The sequence below is a fragment of the Puma concolor genome, chromosome D3, assembly GCF_028749965.1.
Source record: "Puma concolor isolate L17-30 chromosome D3, mPumCon1.1.hap2, whole genome shotgun sequence".
In the NCBI taxonomy this organism is placed as follows: domain Eukaryota; kingdom Metazoa; phylum Chordata; class Mammalia; order Carnivora; family Felidae; genus Puma; species Puma concolor.
Window position 1 is genome coordinate 40718752 of NC_141678.1, and position 20178 is coordinate 40738929.

The 20178-nt window shown below is 43.1% G+C and overlaps 1 protein-coding gene across 1 annotated transcript; it reads right to left on the reverse strand.

Annotated features, from left to right (window-relative positions):
* Positions 1–11307: 11307 nt before the first annotated feature.
* Positions 11308–19618, reverse strand: TGIF1 (TGFB induced factor homeobox 1). Its single transcript, XM_025931221.2, has 4 exons — positions 19277–19618; positions 18842–19165; positions 13196–13422; positions 11308–12392 (listed from the first exon to the last, which is right to left on the reverse strand). Exons 2-4 carry the CDS (start codon positions 18855–18857, stop codon positions 11817–11819), a joined length of 819 nt encoding a protein of 272 aa, XP_025787006.1. The 5' UTR covers positions 18858–19165; positions 19277–19618; the 3' UTR covers positions 11308–11816.
* Positions 19619–20178: the final 560 nt, after the last annotated feature.

The window sequence follows — 20178 nt, forward strand, 5'->3', positions numbered from 1 at the left end:
CCACTCTTCCAGTTACAACAGGATATATGTGCATGTGACAAGCTACAAAACAGAAACGGTGTCATCTGGGTGATCCTGTATATGTTTTACGCTCTTCTGTTTCCATTTAAAACGGGCATTGCACCATATAACGATGAACAGTAAAAATTCATGCTAATAACTTAAAATTGTAGTTTTTCTTTGCTTAAAATAACATTAAATGGCAAATGGAAAACACCGTGACAGGACAACAGAAAGGAAAACACGTTAGATTTCAAGTAGTTTTAATGGCATTTTTTAATTGTTCTTTGAAGGGGCCCCACATGTGTACTTTGCACTCGGCCTTATGAGTTACGGAGCTGGTCCTGGCTGGAACCCAGATAGCTGTACTTGAAGGCCTCCCACCAGGAGATCCCGATGCACAGCCAGAGTATAGAAACTGGTGTCCTTTTCCCCGGCTTCCCAGGTCTCTATTCTTGCCAGCCCGCCCCACCACCCCCCCAACCCCCTGCCACCTTTGCCTCATAGAGTCCTGAACACAAAATAAACGTTCTTTGTGCACACAAGTTGTCTGACCTGCATAGCTGAGACTCCCTTTCTCTCAAGTGACACTCACACTGTGCTTCAAACATCCTTAACGTGAAAGTATACAGTTTGCCCAGCTATTCTGAAAGGACAACTGTTTTAAAAGCCCTACATCCTGGGGTGCCTGGGTGGCTCGGTCACTTAAGTGTCCAACTCTTGGTTTCAGATCAGGTTATGATCTCGCAGTTTGTGAGTTCGAGCCCCGTGTGGGGCTTTATGCTGACAGCACAGAACCTGCTTGGGATTCTGTCTCCCTCTCTCTCTGCCCCTCCCCTGCTCATTCTTTACCTCTCTCTCAAGAATAAATAAACATTTTTTAAAAATAAAAATAAAATAAAAGCCCTACATCCTAATTTGCGAGGCTTCACATTTTTATTCCCTGGAGTCTTAAGGTTCTTTCCTATCTGGTTTCCAAATGCCCCCCTGGATTCTCGCTAAGTTTATACTTACAGTCATTTTCTTAATCAACTATAGGTTTCCCTGGAGCTCTGTCATCCTCAGAGAATCCTTAAGATCCTCCAGGCTCTGTCTCCAGTGAAGAGTAAGCGTGACCATTGGTCTCTGGCAGGACAGGCCTGGTGCTCTGCACCCCTCTTCTCACCTCCACCTCCCTCTCAGAGCACCCCTCCTCCTATCCCCACCTCGCCTCCCCACCCTGCTACATCACTTATGCCAAAACAAAACACTTGGCCTCTCCAATTTAATAGTTTCACATAGATTTTCTCCTTCCTATATGGAAACATCATCCCTGAAGGTTACAATCCCCTTCTTGATAGTTTTGCCCAAAGAAAGGCAACATTTCATCATGTTGAGACCCCAATGGTAAATATTTATTTATTTATTTATTTATTTATTTATTTATTTATTTATGAGACAGAAAGAGTGTGAGTGAACAATGGGCAGAGAAAGAGGGAGACAGAATCCCACCAGGGGCAGAGAGAGAGAGAGAGAGAGAGAGAGAGAGAGAGAGAGAGAAGTGGGGCATTGACTCACCCAATGCGGGCCTCGAACTCACGAACCCATGAGATCATGACCTGAGCCGAAGTCAGATGCTTAACCAACCGAATCACCCAGGTGCCCCCCCCATCGTAAACATTTTATTTGCATTCCATCACACAGTAAATCCTTTACTTGTGACCAATATCTTGCGGACCTTTTACTGATTTCAAATAAACTACAATGTTATCGGATCTATATGTATTATTGTTTATGTCCTTAGAAGGTTCGTGCTTTCAGAGGCTGAGCAGATCCTCTATATAACCTACCCTCTGCTTTACCGGTGAGAAAACCAGCTTCGAGAAGCTAGTGTTATGCTGGCCTAGAACCACACTTAGTTCCTCTGAAGTCCAGCTCAGTGCTCTTCCACCTGTATCAGGGGGCAGGTTCGGTTGTGTATCAAAGTCACAAAAGGCAAGAAGCCTGTGGGTTGGTAAAGGCACTGGCACCCAGTGGGGTGGCGCCTGGCGAGTCCAAGGGGATGGAAGCTCAAGGCTCCAGATTCTTCTGGACCTCACCCAATGTACCCCTTCATTTAGCTGTTCATCTGTACCCTTTATATTGTCCTTTATAACAGGCTGACAAAGGGGCACCTAGTGGCTCAGTTGGTTAAGCATGTAACTTCAGCTCAGGTTATTATCTCACAGTTCATGAGTTCAAACCCCACATCGGGCTCTGTGCTGACAGCTCAGAACCTGGAGCCTGCTTCAAATTCTGTGTTTCCCTCTCTCTGACCTTCCCCCGCTCACTCTCTGCTTCTCTGTGTCTCTTTCTTTCTGTCTTTCTCAAAAATACATACACATTAAAAAATTTTTTTATAATAAGCTGGCAAACAAATTTAAACAGGGGGATAAAGAAAGAGAAAAGGAGAACAACGAGCAAGGAAAGAAGAGTTGAAGGAGAGACACTGTCCTCAAGTAACTAGGGAATGAAGTGAAAGCAAGACATTCAAGAATAGACAAATGAGGTTCTATTTGACTAGTTATTGCTTCTAGTAAAAGACCAACTGTGGTATATTAAAAATATTCTCTGGAGGATAAACAAGATGAGGGGAGTCACTTTTGGAGAAGTCACATAACTTGAAAAGGTTAACTAACAGACGACCCCAGTTTTCTCCTCTCATCTCAGTGACCCCGAAAAGTCCTTCTACCTCCAAGAAAACAATGAAAATTATGCCTCTGTTTCTGTCACTGTCATCATACATCTAGCTTTGTTCACCAGAACAACAACAACAACAAAAATCACAAGAGGCAAAATGAGGTCTCTTCAGAGTATTTCTCTTAAGCGAACCCACAGGAAAGAGAAAGCAAATCTCTCTGGATGGTCAGCCCCTTAGTAAGGAAGAACTGGTGTTATTTTGAACTCCGCAGGAATGGTGCCCGAGGTAGAAATTCAAACCGCTTTGTCTGAGAGACAGAGGATGAATACCTTCTTCAGCAGGGCCACCACTCTCTCTAGCCTACAACCTGTTTCTGAAGCTTTCACACCACTTTTCCTGAATAACAAGAGAGAAGAAAGGAAGACGGCACTAAGAGTAGGGGAAGGAAATTGAACGGCAGCTATTGTAAGAAAGGCAGCCAGGAGGTGGGAAGAACAGGAAGGGTGGAGTTGGCCGGACCAGATCAAAGGCTGCAGCTGGTATGGGAGCGTTCACCTGCCAGGAGGCAATGTGGAAGCCGGGACTCTGAACCCGGCCCAGGTAATGGTGGGTGTGGAGAGGTAGATTCCTTCTATCTAACATGCACTGACAACATGTATTTGTAGGTCAGTCTGCTTTGCTCTAAAACTTTTAAGGGTTTCCACTTTAGGTATTTATTTTGACCGGACGTAGAGGCGAAACCCAGGCTTTGCGCGATGCCAAGTGACTTGCTTGAGACTTCACAAGTTCGATTTCTCTTTCACCTACACCCCCACTTGTTCTAAAATACCTCCCAATGCAATGTCAAAAATAGAGCATTTTTTAAAAATCCAAAGGCAGGGGCACAAAATCTTGGAGGCCAAAACTGTATGGGCTTTGAAAGGGCAATGAAGCCCAAGGGTAAGTCTTATCTTGTAGCTGAGTGTCAAAAGGCTGAGAGATCAGCTTGAAAAAAGAAGACCAGGAATGCCTGGGTGGCTCAGTCAGTTAATCATACGATTCTTGATTTTGGCTTAGGTCATGATCTTGTGGGTTCATGGATTTGAGCCCTGTGTTGGGCTCTGTGCTGGCTGTGCAGAGCCTGCTTGGGATTCTCTCTCTCCCTCTCTCTGCTCTTCCCCACTCACACTGTCTTCGTCTCTCTCAAAATAATTAAATAAAAACTTTTAAAAAATAATAATAAATAAAACTTTAAAAAGAAGACTGGTTGTTATCTGACCATTCATGCTTGAGGTGGTGAGATGCTTTTGAAATATAAATATGTCTTGGGATCCCCTGGTAAGGGACATTGTTATGTTTGTAACTCAACACTCCCAATCCACTGTCAGAGTCCCAAATAATATCCAGATCTGTTGTCTGTGTGTCATCTTCATGGACAGAATCTGTCGCACTTACTAGCTGCTTTACTGATAACAGAGTTCCCCTAAACTGAAGTATTACTTCCAGCATCAGGCCAGCAGTCATTGATTTGCATAATCACATAAATGTCACTGCAAATGAGCCCAAGAAACCATTTGCAGAGATTGAGTTACAAAAAGGAGGAATCCCTGTACCTGGATGCAGGTTTAACAGTATGACAGTCAGTATAATCGTGGAAAACGCCCTTCAAGGAAAACATGCTGTTATGTGAACCCAGTGGGCAGACGTAGAAACAGGAAGGCTGAGATTAGAGTCTGCTTTACAGTTCTTTTGAAGTTTGCGGAGCCAAGTCGGGAAGCCAGAGAGGCTCTCGGGGAGCTGATCAAAGATACCTCTGCAGGTTCAAGTTAACACGGAGTTGGTGAATCAGAGCGCACCTGCCTGTGAATAGCAACACGTTTCACCAAATAAAGTCAACTTTTTAGTCGAGCTTCGAGGTGGCAGTCCATCAGAAAACTTGCACAAAGTTTTTTCCTGCTATATCTTAGGTTCTCTGAAAGGGAAATAATGTTCTGCTTTGTTTTCTTTGCTTGGAGGTATTTATTTTAAAGCTGATCTTTGCCCCCTGGTGTGTACCATTTAAGACCTCTGGCTCTAATCAGCTTTCGCGGCCTTGTTTCAAAAAAGGTGATGTTTTTGGGTTGGAGGAGAGAAGAGTGGAAAGGCACTGTCATAAATCTTCACTTTCCTTTTAAAAGGAGTGTTTGTTACTTCTTGAAGCTATGCCTTCATCCCAGAGAAGTCTTAAAAGACTTAATTTTTGTACAGAGGAAATTGAAAGGAGCAGCACAGAGTAACTATAGACACTAGGATAAGTCTAAAGTTTCTGAGTCAAAAAACAAAACAAAACAAAAAAACAAAAAATCACCCCAAACAAACACGTACTTAAAAAAAAGTAGTAGCCCCGAGGTTGCAGGCTCAGAAAGCTGATACTTAGAAAGGGAAATGAAATGCACCGAATCAGAGATTAGGTGTTAAGACTTACACAGAGAAGCTATAAGACTGATTTCTTGGCATTGGAGAGTTCATTATTTCAGGCTCACGCTAGTCTTAGGATTTAGGAAATCAAGAGGATGTGTCAATTCCGGCAAGTCTCCCTGAGAAGCAGAGATGGCCAAAGGGTAAAGCAATGGGTGTCGGCAGGGAGTTTGATAAGACAGCAGAAAAATAAATTGAGGTACTTAGAAAATGAAACCTGTATGTGATCATCTGCCAAAGCAGCCATCAAATCTTTATTGAACAACAGTATGATAAAAATGGGACAGTTCCAAGTTCTTTCGTTTTAGGCATAGTGTGTGGAAGGAGGGAGAGCTTTGCAGAATCACCTAGTGAATGCAGGCTCTATTAGCCAGTAACCACAGACAAGTTGAATTTGGGTGAGTCCCAGTTTCCTTAGCTGCATCATGGGAATAACCTCTCCCATCAGGGTTGTAAGGACTAAATGAGATATGCATATAAACTGTCCGATAAGTATTACAATACTAATAAAACAAATAATATAAAGTGTTCAGTAAATATTGTTCTTTTTCTTTCCTAATTAATCTCACATTTTTCATTGTAATGTTGGGTTTACAGATGATATATTTATAGAAAACATTACAACTGGAAAGGACTGTTGATAAGTAATGTTCTAGACTGTGGAGATTTACTATACACATAAGCTGGGAGGAAATGTTAACTAACGTAATACACATTGGCTTTTCACAGAATCATTTGAGTAAAACAAATTTCAAAACAAAAATCATTGGCAAGAACTTTAAGCAACGAAACATTAATGATCAGATAGAGTAACAAGTCAAAAGGTAGCAAGACAGGTTTTTTTTGAGAAAAAAATATGTGACAAGTCAAATGACTATCTTTTGCTTATCTATTTACAGTCTGTGAAAGCCCTATCCTCACATTAAAATTATAGAATTAATTTATAATATAGTTTATAAAACTCTATTAAAAATATATGCAATAATTTGAAATAATGCAGCTCTTCCAAGAGCTGAATTTGTCCTTAGATCATAAAATAGACTGATCCAATCAAATGTGAATAGATTCAAGTTGCAGTCATTTTATTTATAAAAAAAATATTTTGAGATATTAGAAAACAACAACAAACCCAAGCTGGCAAAGCTTCCTAAGGTTAACAGTTTTCTTCTGAAACCCCTCTATGGTTTCATTTTCCTTACCTGTATGCTATTAGTTAAATGTCTGTCTATAAATACGTTCCCAGTGCTCGGGGCGCCTAGGTGGCTCAGTCAGTTAAGGGTCTGACTTCAGCTCAGGTCATGATCTTGTGGTTCGTGAGTTTGAGCCTCGCGTTGGGCCCTGTGCTGACAGCTTGGAGCCTGCTTCAGATTCCGTGTTTCCCTCTCTCTGTGCTCCTCCCCCACTTACTCGCTGTCTCTCACAAATGAATTACATTGAAAAAAAATTTTTTTTAATGAATTTACAAATACGTTCCCACCATGGGATTTGGTTTCATTTGCAAGTCAACCATACAGTGCTTCAAAGCTGGCATGTTCTATTAATGTCATAAAACATTTCACTCAAAAACTGTCTCCTTCACATTTGATGAAATCCTTGTAGTACCTATTGCTGTATTCATCACTTTATCATGCTTTCCTTATTTATTAGCTGTTCTTTTGTGACCATCAACCATAAATTGCCACTATTTCTTGGGCCACAAAGTATCTGTTGAGTATTTTTTCAGTCTCTGAATCATAAAACTCATCTCGGATGGCAGTCCATTTTTGTTAGGGGTCAAGATTCGACATATCCTTCTCTTAATGAGTTTAATGAGACCTAAACCTGATTTCGGAACATTGCTTTTTACTCTGGCCAATTTTCCAGAGATAAACTTTATTTTTTCATTTGATACAAATGCATGTTCATCTTCCTGCAGTATTAGGACTATTTGTTAGTGGCTTAGTTTTACATGTTGCATGGACTGTATTTATTATACTATAGTATAAACCCAGTGTCAAATACCAAATTACGTTAAACTCTAATTGGCCAACTTGACCTAAATGATAATTCTTCATCAAATTACATTTTTTTTTACAAAAATTGTCTAATATTTCGACAAAAAGAAAAAAAGTAATTTTCTTAAAGTATGGATAGAGAATGAATTGTCAACTCCTAGTGTTCTACTTATGTAGAGAAACAGTGGCTAATAAACCAAGCCACAAGTTTTCATTTATTTGTTTGGTTTTTAAGCTTTCCAGGTGATTCCAATGTGCAGATAAATTTGAAAACTCTTTAAAGTAACTATAGTAAAATTCTAGTTTCTAGTAAGGGTGGAGCCATTTCTTTTCTTTTTAGACTAACTTCCCTATAAGTAATGATAGCAAAATGTGAACAAAAAATTAAACAGAAAGCTATTGCAGGCCTGGAGAGTGACCTAAAGCAGGTAGAAACTAGAGGGTTGTTTACACTTACAAGAAGGAACTTCAGGGGATAAGACATGCAAGCTGTGGCTTGCTGCCTGAAGGCTCTCCTCCTCCTTCAAAAGGCTAGAAGGTGGCAGAAAACTGCAGCCTTGGTGGCCTGAGATATTAAGGGCAGAGTTGGAGTTGGCAGAGCAGATGGAAAGTTAGGAGAGGAATCCTGGAAAGGAGGGAAAAGAAGGAACAAATCTCAAACTCTGAATCTAAACTGTCCAAATCCTCGGTCGGCTTGTGCAGGGAGATCCCAGTGCACTCACCTGAAAGGCAACAGCTGGAAGCTGAAAGAACTGATCAGACGTTTGAGCTACTATTTACTACAGGAAAAACAGATTTTGAAGTTTCAGCCCAGCCAAATGAATGGCCTGCCAGAACAAAAATAACATTCTTTAGAGGAATGTAGCAGAATCCAGAATCCTTATTAATGTATCATCTATAATGTCCAACATATAGTAAAAAATCACCAGACTAGCAAAAAAATAATGTGACCTTTCCTGAAGCAAAGGGCAGTCAGCAACTCTGATTATGACATGTTAATTAACAAATACTTAAAGCCCCTATTATAAATAGCTCATAAGAAAATATACTTGTAATTAATAAACTGATGGGGAAATCTCAACAGAGAAATAAATTAAAAAAGAACCAAATGAAAATTATATATGCAAAAAATATAGTAACTGAATGAAAATTCACTGGAGACAGTAATTAGTGAATTAAAAATACCTTCATACATGGGGCGCCTGCGTGACTCAGTTGGTTAAGCATTCCACTCTTGATTTCAGCTCAGGACATGACTTCAAGGTTCCTGAGGTAGAGCCCCTGCATCAGGCTCTGTGCTTACAGGGTAGAGCTTGCTTGGGATTCTCTCTCCCTCTCTCTGCCCCTCCCCCACTTATAGTCGCTCTCTCCCTCTCTCTCTGTCTCCCAATAAATAACATTTTTTAAAAAACTTAATACAAATTATTCAATTTGAAAAATAAAGAAATAAAAGAATGAAGGAAAACAGCCTGGAGACATGTAGGACAATGTTAAGTGATTAATATAAATCTACTAAAGCTCTAGAGAGAAGAAAGCAGAAAAAAAAATTAAATAATGGCCAAAATTTCTCAAATTTGGTAAAAAACAAAATAAAACAAAGCATCAACCTACAGTTTCAATAAGTTCAACAAACCCCAAGCAGCACAAACAAAACCATACCTAAGCACATCATAATCAAACTGCTAAAATACAAAAAGAGCCAAAGAAAGACATTACATACAAGAAAATGATACAAGTGACAAATTGATGTATCATCCCAAACAATGGAAGCCAGAAAACAAACGCCTTTAAAGTGATGGAAAAAAAACAAAACAAAAAGCAAAAACCATCAACCCAGAATTCTATCTTTAGTGCAACTGTCCTTCAAAGATGAAAGTAAAATAAAAGTCATTTTCAATGAACAAAAACAGACAATTTGTCACAAGCAGGCCTGCACAGTTCTCAAGGAAATTCTTTAGGCTGAAGAGAAATGATAACATGTCTTTTGGATTCACAGGAAGAGCACCAGAAATGATCAATGTTTAACAAATATATAAAAATCTATACACATTCCCTTTTCCTTTAATTTTCAAAGAAACGTGGGCTTGTTTAAAACAAAAATTAGACCATTTTACTGTCAGACTATGTATCTAGCTATAATATACATATAAAACAAAAGGACTGAATGAATTATACTGTTGTAAGTGCTATATTTTATATGAGGGTATATAATATAAGCCCTAAATAGATTGTGATAATTTAAAGATGTATATTGTAATCCCCAGAACAACCATTAAAAAAGAGTATAGTTTATAAGCCAATAGAAAAATTAAAAGGAAATACTAGAAATATTCATTAACCTGAAAGAAGGCAGGAAAAGAGAAACAGAGGGAGAAAAAACCTAAATGGAAAGTAAATCCAAACATATCAAAAATTATATTAAATATATGTAACACTGTATGTTACCTAACTGGAATTAAAATGAAAACTTAAAAAAGGAAACAAAAAATTAAAAATAAATCAAGTATACACACCAAGTAAGAGGCAGAGATTGTTAGCTAGATTTAAAAAAAGCAAAACTCAACAGTATCCTATCTAAAAGGGATGCACTTTAAACACAAAACACAAATAGCTTAAAAGTAAGTAAATGAAAAAAGATCATGTAAATACTAAGCACAAAATTCATTTCTATTTGGCTTCAACAGTTATGTGGCCTTTTACACTTGGCATTCCAGTTACATTTACCTGTTTTGGTTTTTTTAATGGTTTACATTTATTACACACCAGTTATTATCAGCCAGGATATATATCAACCTCAAGAGGGAAAAAAAATTCAAATAAAACAGGCAGTTTGGGAGGACCTTTTTTTTTTTTGTAAACCTTTGGGCTTCATCTGACCCTTGACATTTTTCTTTTAAATCACTCCCAGGGTTCCTTCTCTCCCCCTGCTAGTATGATTAATGAAACATCTTAACCAGGGAAGTCTTTCAGGATTTGCTGGTCTCCCTTATCTGTACTCAAAGAATTTCAGCCTTTGATCTAGCTGTTAGAGCAGGTAATGAGTCTTAGTTTTCTTTGTTCATTTCATTTTTATTTTATACCTTCCTTTTATTTACTTTACTATTCTTCCTTTCTTTCTTTTTTTTTTTTTTTTTTTTTTTTTGGTTTATATATATTTCTGTGACCCTGAGGTAGCTGGCACCAGCCCACTGATGGCTCAGCACAGGCTACATCACCACACCTTCAGCTCACTTATTTTTTTACACCTCTTAGTTTTCCCGATTCGTGTTTCTTTCCTACTCACAAGCCTTTGAGTTTAGCTCTTTCTACAGTAGGGACTTCCTTAATAGGTTTACAAAACTAGACAAACTTAAATTTGGAAGTTTTTCCACTTTCTTTCAACAGTACAGAGGCTGTGACGTTCTCTCAAAGTTAGACAATTCATAGCTGGAGCAGGGCTGGAAAGTCCATGACTATAATAACAAAGAAACCTCATACTAAGCATGACTCCAAAGAATGGTTTTGTGGCATGTGACAACTCTGGTCAACCATGTAAGTGAAAGGAACACCACCAATTCCCTTCTGGCTATCCTGGCCTCGTAAGTAATTGTCTATCCCAACAAACTCCACTTGTGTATGGCACCAGTTTTCACCAACTGTGACCTTACAAAACAAACCTCATACACTAACAATCCCGTGGAAGACAGAACCCCACTGTTTTAATCACTTAAGAAAATGCTTTAGGTTTTCACAGGTGATTTCAGTACAAATTAAGGCTATATTTGAATGTAGAGACTAACCTACCTGTACCAGTTAATAAAGATTAATTTAAAGGGTAATGTGAAAGAGGGGAATGCTGAGGGACTGCTTGGGTTGTTTGCTTCTGAAAACTTAAGCCATAATCAGGTGCTTCGAGACCTTGTTTCAACACTGGCCATGTCCTAAAATATGCAGGACAGATCACCAAGGGATTTAGTGGTTAGCTAAGCACCGATGGAATGATTCATTTCAATTTGTCATTCAGTTTTAAGTAAAGATTTAAGGGCCTGCTTATAGCTCCTATCAAGAGTAAATATCACACATCCTGTTTATACATACTAGCTTGTTGTCCACGGTTCTTCAAAGAGCTGGTGACACCCCCTAAGTCACACTCCACCCTACCCCCAACTTCCTGCTCATTGGGTGCTACATTCCTATTCCTTTTTAAGTGCCTCCTCAATAAAATACTCTGCATTACAGTAAATTTTAAAGAAAATATTTTATTATGTCATGAAAAAAAGGTGTCAATCAACTAGATTCATACTTGTTTGAAAAAAACTGAAGATTTATTAATTAGACAGTATGTGGGCATCCTGTTCCTCGTGGGAATGAGAAGATGCTATAGGTTCTCTAAGTATTGCACAGTCTGGGGAAAAAAAAACCAACAAAAAAAGGGAAGGGGGGGAAAGAGAGAGAGAGAGAGTGAGAGAGAGAGGGAAAAATCACATGATCTTGGGAACCATCTCACATTATGAATAATCTACCAAGAAACATTTAAAAAAGAAAACCCTTTGTTTCTACAGTAGCTTTGAGTTTATAGTTCTTGGAATGACTGTATTCCATTGAAGACATCTCAGTAACAGGAAGCTTCACTTTAGCAATCCCATGTGCAAATATTAATAAAAAAATATATAAAATAATGCAGTTCATCTCTTGCCATCACCCCGACAATCATAACATTTGTGAAAATTGTTTTGCTTGAAAAAGGGTTAAGCTGTAAGTTTAGCCTGAAGCTCCATCTCTGCAGCCCGTTTGAGTGCAACATCCACTAGAAGCTGAAATCCACTAAAATCCTGGTTGAGGTCCGGTGGAGTAGGGGGAGGAGTGTTGAAAAGACCACTCTGTGTATTTGTACTTGGTCCAGATTTACACGTGTCCTCTGGGTACATGAGGGAGGTGTCTGTAAAGCTGCTGGCTGCTATCTGCTGTATATCTGTGTTTTGTCCCACACCAACTGGCTGGCAGAGAGAGAAAGGCACGTCCTTCAATGCAGTCACAGTGGTATGACAAATCACTGATGGGCGAGCCAATATTGATCCTGGGGATGATGACTTGGGGGACAGTGGTCTCCCCAGGGCTGGGTTTGGTCCAGCTGAACAGGAATGAAACGGGCTCTCCTCTAGAGCTGGTATGAAGTTTTTGATGCCCATTGCTGACTCCACAGAGCTCGCTTCAGAAATCTTGGCCCCACGGCGGGAAATTGTGAACTGATTTGGATCTTTGCCATCTTTCCTCAGCATGTCTGGGAGGAGCCTGCGGCGGGCGTTGATGAACCAGTTACAGACCTGAAATCATACAGGTACGCTTTAACACTCAGCAAACGTGTTCTGAGAACCTTCTGCGGGATGCCTAATTGATCTCTCTCTTTGCATTAAAGAAGGCGTGAAAAGGCTTAAATCGGAACTTCCAAAGTTACTTCAAGGTATTTGAGCTCAGCCAAGAAAGAGAGCTGCTTCCTGCCATAAACCTCTTCCTTTTCTAATACAAATTCCCTTTTTCATCTCATCATCCTTAAGCCTTTTCAGGAGGAAGAAAAGGATAAAAATTCTCAAATGTCTGAAAATGATTTTAGGGAGAGAAGTTTACCCTTTAACGCTCCCCCAGAACTAACCTATTACCTACTGCCCCAGCATTTAAGTTAATCAACTACAGGAAAACTTTTCCTGTATGAAAAGAGCCACTCCTCCCAGTTACTGATTTTTCCCAGTTCAAATGACTGTGTCAACAGGCATAACATGAATTACCTCACTGAAGTCTGCCCTTGTTTAAATATCAAACCAGTTTCCTGGGCAATAGAGGCAGATTTAACCTCCTCTTTATGTTTGCTGCATAAAAGAAGGCTCTTTTAAGGCATTAAAGGAAATGTTGTTTGACAGATGACTGTCAAGTGGTTTCTGTTTCTCTAAATAGCCAGTTATTAGCTTTCAGCACTATAAAGTTTATAAGAAAAAGATATTCCTTCCTTTTTTTTTTTTCTTTTTCAGTGGGGAGGCATTTCATGATTTGATATACAGGAATGCTATAAAATGCCTTTGGAAAGGAAAAGAGACAACCCATGTGCATACACTTCCTGTTCTTTTTTCCTTACCTGTAGTGTAGACAGGTGTGTTTGTTGGGACAGTAATGCTTTTTCTTGCTCCGAGGGATAGGCGTTGTATCGGTGCTCATACAGCCAATCACGGAGAATCTGAACAGACTCTTTGGGCAGGTTGCCTCTGCGCCTTCTCTTGCCTGCACCAGCAGAAGAAGAAAGGTCCAGGGGGATGTCCATGTTGTCATCATCCTCCGTCTCACTGCCGGACGCTACCACAACACCTGGTAAAGGACAAAGGTCAGCCATCAACCGCTTTTCTCGGGGGAGCACCTACGGCAAAAGCTTATCTCTTGACCATTGAGTGCGTAACCATGTTTTCTCAGCTGCCAAGAGCCAAGTACAGGACCAGTGTCTTCCGTATGGAAATTTCTGAGCACATGGCAAAGCTTCAAGCGTAATTTGACTAGTGGCACATTACAGATTCTCCACCAATTGTTAGATGCCCTTTCATACGCACTTTCCTGTAGAATTTAACTTTTTACGTTCCTTTGGAATGATGCTCAGAAAAGTCTAGTGCAGCAGAGACAGAGCTGCGCTCAAAGTGAATAGTCTGTCACACACGAAACAGGAAAGGTGTTAGAGCAGATGGAATGTGTCTAGCCACCTTCTCTGAGGTCATTGCTAACTTAGGAAAAACAATCCAAGTGTCCTAATGTACATTTTAAATGCTATTCTTCCTCCTTCGTCCATTGAAGATTTGAAATAAAAAGGCAGAGTCATGCATTTTTTCCATGCCTATGAGGGAAAAAAAAAAAAAAAATCACACACAACCCAGTTGGTATTCTAAAGGCAAAATACATTTAACATTTTCTGCAAACTCCATGGTCATTTCTTTTTCATTGCTACCTACATTTCTTCAAAACTTAGGCACCTACTTTTCATGGACAGCATTGGTCAACCTTTTACTAAATACAACCAATCACTGAAGTTTTCAGTTTCGTTACACAAAAATATTTTTTCTACTAATAGTACTTGAGTAAGAGGTCAAAAGATACCTCAGACTGATTACATTTTTAAATTCCTATAAATTTCAACTGGCAGTTTAATCGGAATCTAGAATACTAGATACCAATAAGTAGAGTTCAGTCTTAAATTATTACATGACAAAGAAACTGGAATACGTAATCCCCAGAGGAAACTCCCTTTGTAAGTACTTTAATCCTACCAGAAATTTTAAGAATTCACAAGCCATAGAGAATATTTGCATCACATATGATAGACTGGGGTCAACAAAAATTCAGATCTGGCCCTTAACATTTAAACATAATTTTGAACTTCAAAACCACAACTGGCAATTCTGAATGACTGAGAACTCTGTTTTGAAAACAATCTAGAATTTTTAAAATGTAAAAGCATACCATGCTTGGAAATACCAGTATTTCTATATAAAGAAAATTAAAATAACACGAAATGGAAAGGTACGCATTCTTGACTTTGTAGAGGCAACTCAAGAGTGGTTTGCCCTGATAAAAAATAAAAACGATGTTCCCCATAGTGATTACCCATTTGATGCATTAAAAAAAATTTTTTTAACCCATCCTTTTAAAGCATTTGAACACTCAAAAAGCTACTCATTCAAAGATTTGTTTATGAGCTGGCGCCCAGTTAATTGAGTCTGACTTGGTGACACATTTTTAGTTTTGGACTGCAGGGGGCAGACCGTACTGGAGGGAGTATCCACAGAAAACGCAGGAACCTTCCAAAGACAAAGTAAAGCAAGTTCTAACAAAAGAGTAGGATGATCTTGCAAATTCACTTTAGCTCAAGGCTTAACAAATGGCTATCAATAAAACACACAAGAATCCTAAATTTTAACCGCAGGGTATTTGATGTTCCCCTTCCCAGAAGAAGAAACTGCTTGAAAAAAAAAAAAGTTTACAAAAAAAAAAGAGGCACATTTAAAACTGAAACTGCTTTCACTGTGAAGATGAGAGACTTTTAAACCCTTTATTGAAATTTGGGTAAAGAGCTATTAATAAGAAAAAAACCTTAAGAAATTATAAATGAGTTCCTGTTTTACATTTACTTTGATAAATAAAGCAATCTAACTTTTTAAAAATGTGTCAAGTAATTGAATGACTAAGGCAAATTTAAATAAAGCAATTTGTTTAAACTCTTCAACGTCTGAAAAGCCAGACATTCTTCTGGAGGCTATAATCCCCCTCCCCCGCTTTTAAACTAGAAAAAGTGTGAAAATTTGCTCATTGAACAGTGGTGAATTCCCAACTGTAAGTTGGTAATAACAAAGAGTTTGAGACAAACAAACAAACAAAAAAACCCTGAAGCCTGCCCTTTGATCTGCTTGTTTAGTTTGACAAGAAGCCTGATCTTTCAGAATAGGTTAGTGACACACAAAAGCAGGTTTCAGTTAAGCAACGCTAAACTGCAGTGCGACTTTACTCTGTTCTCAGTTCATTTAAATAAATGAATGCCAGGCCTCTGGACCTCTTAACAAATATTTCCAATATGTGCACAAAAGCTGAAGTAACAGGAAGTTAAGACTTCAGCTCCTTGGCCACACCAGCTGATATTTCACGGCAACAAACCACGTTTGCTGCTGTCAGGACTGTTTTCATTAAAACTCTCCCTCCGGATTGTGGCTCAGCTTGGAAAAACAAAAAGACTTTTCCACGTTACTCATTTCCTATTGTAACAGAGCTTTTGAAAAGTTTCCCGGTTACCGCCTGTTTCCAAAGGTCCTGCTCTGCTTACACTTTAAAAAATGTGGTGGTGGGGGAGGGAGATCACAAGCCTCTTTTACTCCATCCACATACAAGGAAATGTTTAGAAAGCCACAAGATGGCCTATGGATCCCACAGCTCTAAAAATCCATCTTTTCTTATTAGGAACTGGGGGTGGGGGGTGGTGAGGGAAGGCCAGAGACAACAGTGGTTGTGAAGTTGGACTTTTAAAAAAATATCTAGAAGAGGCTAGAGAAGAATCTACAAATAGGAATAATCGAAGGAAAAGTTCAAGCGTACAATTAGAAAAAGGAAACCTAACCTAACAAGTTTCCTGATCAGAGTATCTCAGGAGATGCCGCAGCAATCGTAGTTAACACCCCAGGCACAGACTCCAAGGTGCGCTGGGCTGGACCCAGCCAGCAGTAAGCAATTCTAAAGCAAGAATTCTAAATTGTCAGGAACTAGGTGCAAAAAGACGTCGGGGATTTTCCTCACGGAATCGCCTTTGCTTGTTCTAAAGCTATTTGCTGGGTAAGAAGATCTTTCTGGCACCCTCAGCTTTCTAAAGACGAGATACTATTATCACCAACCAGGACGAAATCCCCGGCTCTGCAATGGAGTTTAAGGTGCTTTTGTTTTCAAGAAAACTTGAAAAGATTTTCACAGACTTTTCTAAGAGGCTGCAGTCCAACTCCACGAGCCAGGCGGGGCAGATTTCTTCCCGGGTCCTGGCTGAGCAGACTGGGAACGCGGGCCCCCTCCGAGGTCGTTTTAGGAAGGGGGCGGGGAGGCAGGACCGAGGAGGACTAGAGGAGAGGGAGGAGCCCGGGAGGGAGGATAGCCAGGGAGCTTTTGTTCTTGCGAGTTCCGCAGCCCCAGCTGAAATCGGCCCCTCCAACTGTACAACCTGAGGGCTTCAGGAGTTTCAGATTACAAGAAGAAACTTAGAAGCGCGGCCGTGAACCCCAACATTCTGAGGGGTCTGCCCGCCCCCCCTAGGGTTTGCCGGGAAAACCTAAAAAGGGAAAGAAACCGGGCAATCTCAGCAGTCTCGGCTCCCCCGCACGAGCTCGGAACCAGTCGCAAAGTTTCCCCTCCAACACGTCACCTTTCATTGTTTCCGTGAGCCGGCGCTCAGGAGCAGGACCGTGCGCCCCCGGGACCGCTGACCCCTAATATTCCCAGCCCGCGGCCGGAGAGTCCCAGCCTCGTTTCTCTGCTGGGGGGCGGGGGGAGGGGGGAAGACCCGGAGGCATCCGAAGGGGGCTCCGGGGGTGGGGGGACGAGGAGCGCCGGGGCAGAGTACCCGAGGGGGCGCCCCGGGGAGGACCCGCCAGGCTGCTGAATACCTTCCCACCCGAGCCCGAACAATGGGGGGAGCCCGCCCCCGGCGAAAGCCCAGCTTTGCTTTCGGCTCACAAGAACGACTTTTCCAAAACAAACCCCCCAAGTGACTCCCGTCAGTTCCACTGGGAGAGGGAGAACGCCTTCCAATAGGGATCTAGACCCGTCAGTCCTTGTTGAGGTGACACAGCCTTCCAGACACCACTTTGGGCGCTCCCCGCACGCGTTTCTCACCGAGCCCGGTTAAACGTCCGAGCCTCTAAGCCCCCACGTTCTCACTGTCCCCCGGAGAGGGGACGCTGGGTGTCCTACCCCCAAATACTGACTGCCCTGGGTTTTGACCTTCGCTTTTACTCTCGCTGGGAAGGCACGGGTTGGGAAGCTCCGCGCGTTGGGAAGCCACCGGCCCAGCATGAAAGGTACACAACACCAAGATGAAAACGTGGCCGAGGGCACCCTCCCAGGTTGAAGGCCGCCCCATCAACAATACTGGGTTTTCACTATATCCGCTGGACTGGTCTGAAAGAATGTGGAGTTACAAAAACTCGGGGACGCTCCTGGGCATGCGCAGCAGCGCCCCCCCCCCCCCCAACCCACCCCCGCGCTGGCTTCCCTGAGCGATTAACTTCTGTTTTGAACCACTCCACATAAATCACAACAGAAAAGCCAACTCTGGCTCACCACGGAACGTTCGGGGTACCTCCCAGCCAGGGACCCAAAAGTTAACTTCAAAGGGGAGTTAACATTCTTTGACCTTTCGGGGCGGTGGGTTGTTTTTTTTCTTTCTTTCTGTGTATTTTGTTTTTAAACCAGACTGACGGCAAGTTTTAGTTGTAACGCTTCCAGGACGCTTCGTGGAAACAATGACAGACTCACTCTGTGCACTTACAACCAAGCCTGCTTGTCACACTTGGGACTCGTTCTGACCACACGCCGCTTTAAGCTGTTTGCCCTCAGTCCTAACTCTTCATCTCGCCCCAAATTCATCGTGGGAAAACTTTTAGAGGCTGGGAGTTTTTACAAGTCTAGCTTTCCAAAGCTACCGATACCCGAGGGCGGTTTGGGGGCCAGAGGCGCATTCTTTCGATTGTGAAAACACCCCATCCCCAGCGAAGATCGTGCCGGGGCCCAGCTGGGAGGGAGTGGGGGCCCGAGAGCCCAACTTTCAGACAAAGGCGCCGCCGCTCGGTGGTCCCGACCGCCCCGGGTCCAGCCCGGGAGAATCGGGGCGGGGGTCCCCCCGACCTGGGCCCACACCCCCGCTCGCAAGAGCCAGCGAGAAGCCACGCGGCTGCTTCGCGGAGCGTGGGGTGGCGGCTGAGACAATGAAACTTGGAGGCGCACAAACAAGGCGCTGAGCGTGTTTCTTGACAACGTGCCAGCAGCGTGGAGAGGCCCGTCTCCCCACAACAGCCCCTCGTGTTGTGTCTAGAAGGAAAACAGCAACTGCCATTTCAGACGCAGCCTCAACAAAGAGAACGGCCACGGTTTCTGCCTGAGAGCCCCGGGCTGAAAAGTCCACCAAGTCACTCTCGCCCCAAGCCTGGCGGGGCCCCGCGAGCACGTTTCCCCGGACCCGCGCCCGTGGCGCGCACAGCCCGTGGAGTCTTACCTTTCTTGCTTTTCATTCTGGAGCTTCCCTTCCAGCGCTAGGCGATGCTGGGGTCTCGAGGGGCCAAGAGCGGGGGTGGAGGGGGCAAGCGATTGTCCTCCTTCCCCGCAGACTCTCCTCTAACTTATAGGACGTGCTCAGCCGTTATTGCTAATCAAGGCGCTCGGATCCCAGGCGCTCGCTCCTTGGGTGGAATTCAAGTGACACTTGGGCTTCCTCCTGCCGGGATCTTCTGGCAGTCGTCCGGGGGCTCTCCTTCGCCCAACTCGCTCCCCTCCCCACTCGTCTCCTTTGTTCCCCGCTCCTGCTCGGCGTACCTCGGCGCTGTCAGAGTGAGAGAGGCAAAGAGGGAAGGTACAGGAGGTCCTGCCTCCGCCCCCAGCCGCCCGCCCCGTCCCCCGCCCGCCCCGCTGCTCCTCCGCCCCTCCCCCGCACCTTCCAGGCAGGGAGGCCGGCACCGAGCGCCCCGGCAGCGCTGCCTCACTCCGCGCCTGGCTAGCCGCTGTCACCCGTCCCTCGTGGGGGCTGCTGAGCCCAGAAACCCGATCCTTCCTCCCTGCCGCGCGCACGCCGCCCGCATCCCTCGCTCGGCGGCGGCTGCACCAGCCTAATGCCCGGGTTTCTCCTTTGGGCCTTTCTTCCTTGGGCTGGCGAGGGTGCGTTTGGTTAGGAAATTGCAACAGATGGAAAAATGCTGCCCCCTCCTCCACCCCAGGGGAAGAAAAGGCTTCCCTCTCGTTTTTGACAGCTGCCCCAAACTCCACCGTCCCTCTCTAGCCGCAAGGAGAAGACAGCTGCTTCTGATTCAAGGGGCGGGGCACCGTAGGAAAAGTATTCAGGACAAGAACCAACTTCTTCCAGAATGCGCGGCTGCCATTGACACGCGGGCGCGGCGCGTCGCACCCTGCTCCTCCCGGGGCTCTTCCTCCAACAGCGACGGCGGGGTGGGGGAGGAGAGTGAGACACAGACACCCCAGGCGAATGTCTGTTACCCCGGGCTAAAGCTGCGAGTTCCGGAATGGATTGCAAGGCAGTTTCAAAATCTAACACGTTGCGGACAGACACTTGTCATGCTCACATGCTCTTTAAAAGTCTCAGCCTGGGGACTGCCCGGGCGCGCGCCCGCCTGGCTGCAAATCGGCCTGAAACCCCCACCCTCCGACCCCGGCAGTGCCGCCTTTAAGGGAAGGGGGCGACCACACTGGGGCTGCTCATATGTTTCGGTAAACAGTCTACTTTTAGGACTTAAACCCTGTTAGGGGACCCTTTCTCCCCTCGGGTAATTTCAAACAGAAACTAGCCATTGAGCAAACACATGTTCCTGTTAGTTTATTTTG

What these genes read in the sequence shown, in the direction of transcription:
- TGIF1 (XM_025931221.2), bottom strand. An exon ending in CACACCTGTCTACACTACAG is followed by an intron (nt 12,393 to 13,195) that starts GTAAGGAAAAAA and finishes GTATGATTTCAG; the next exon opens with GTCTGTAACTGGTTCATCAA.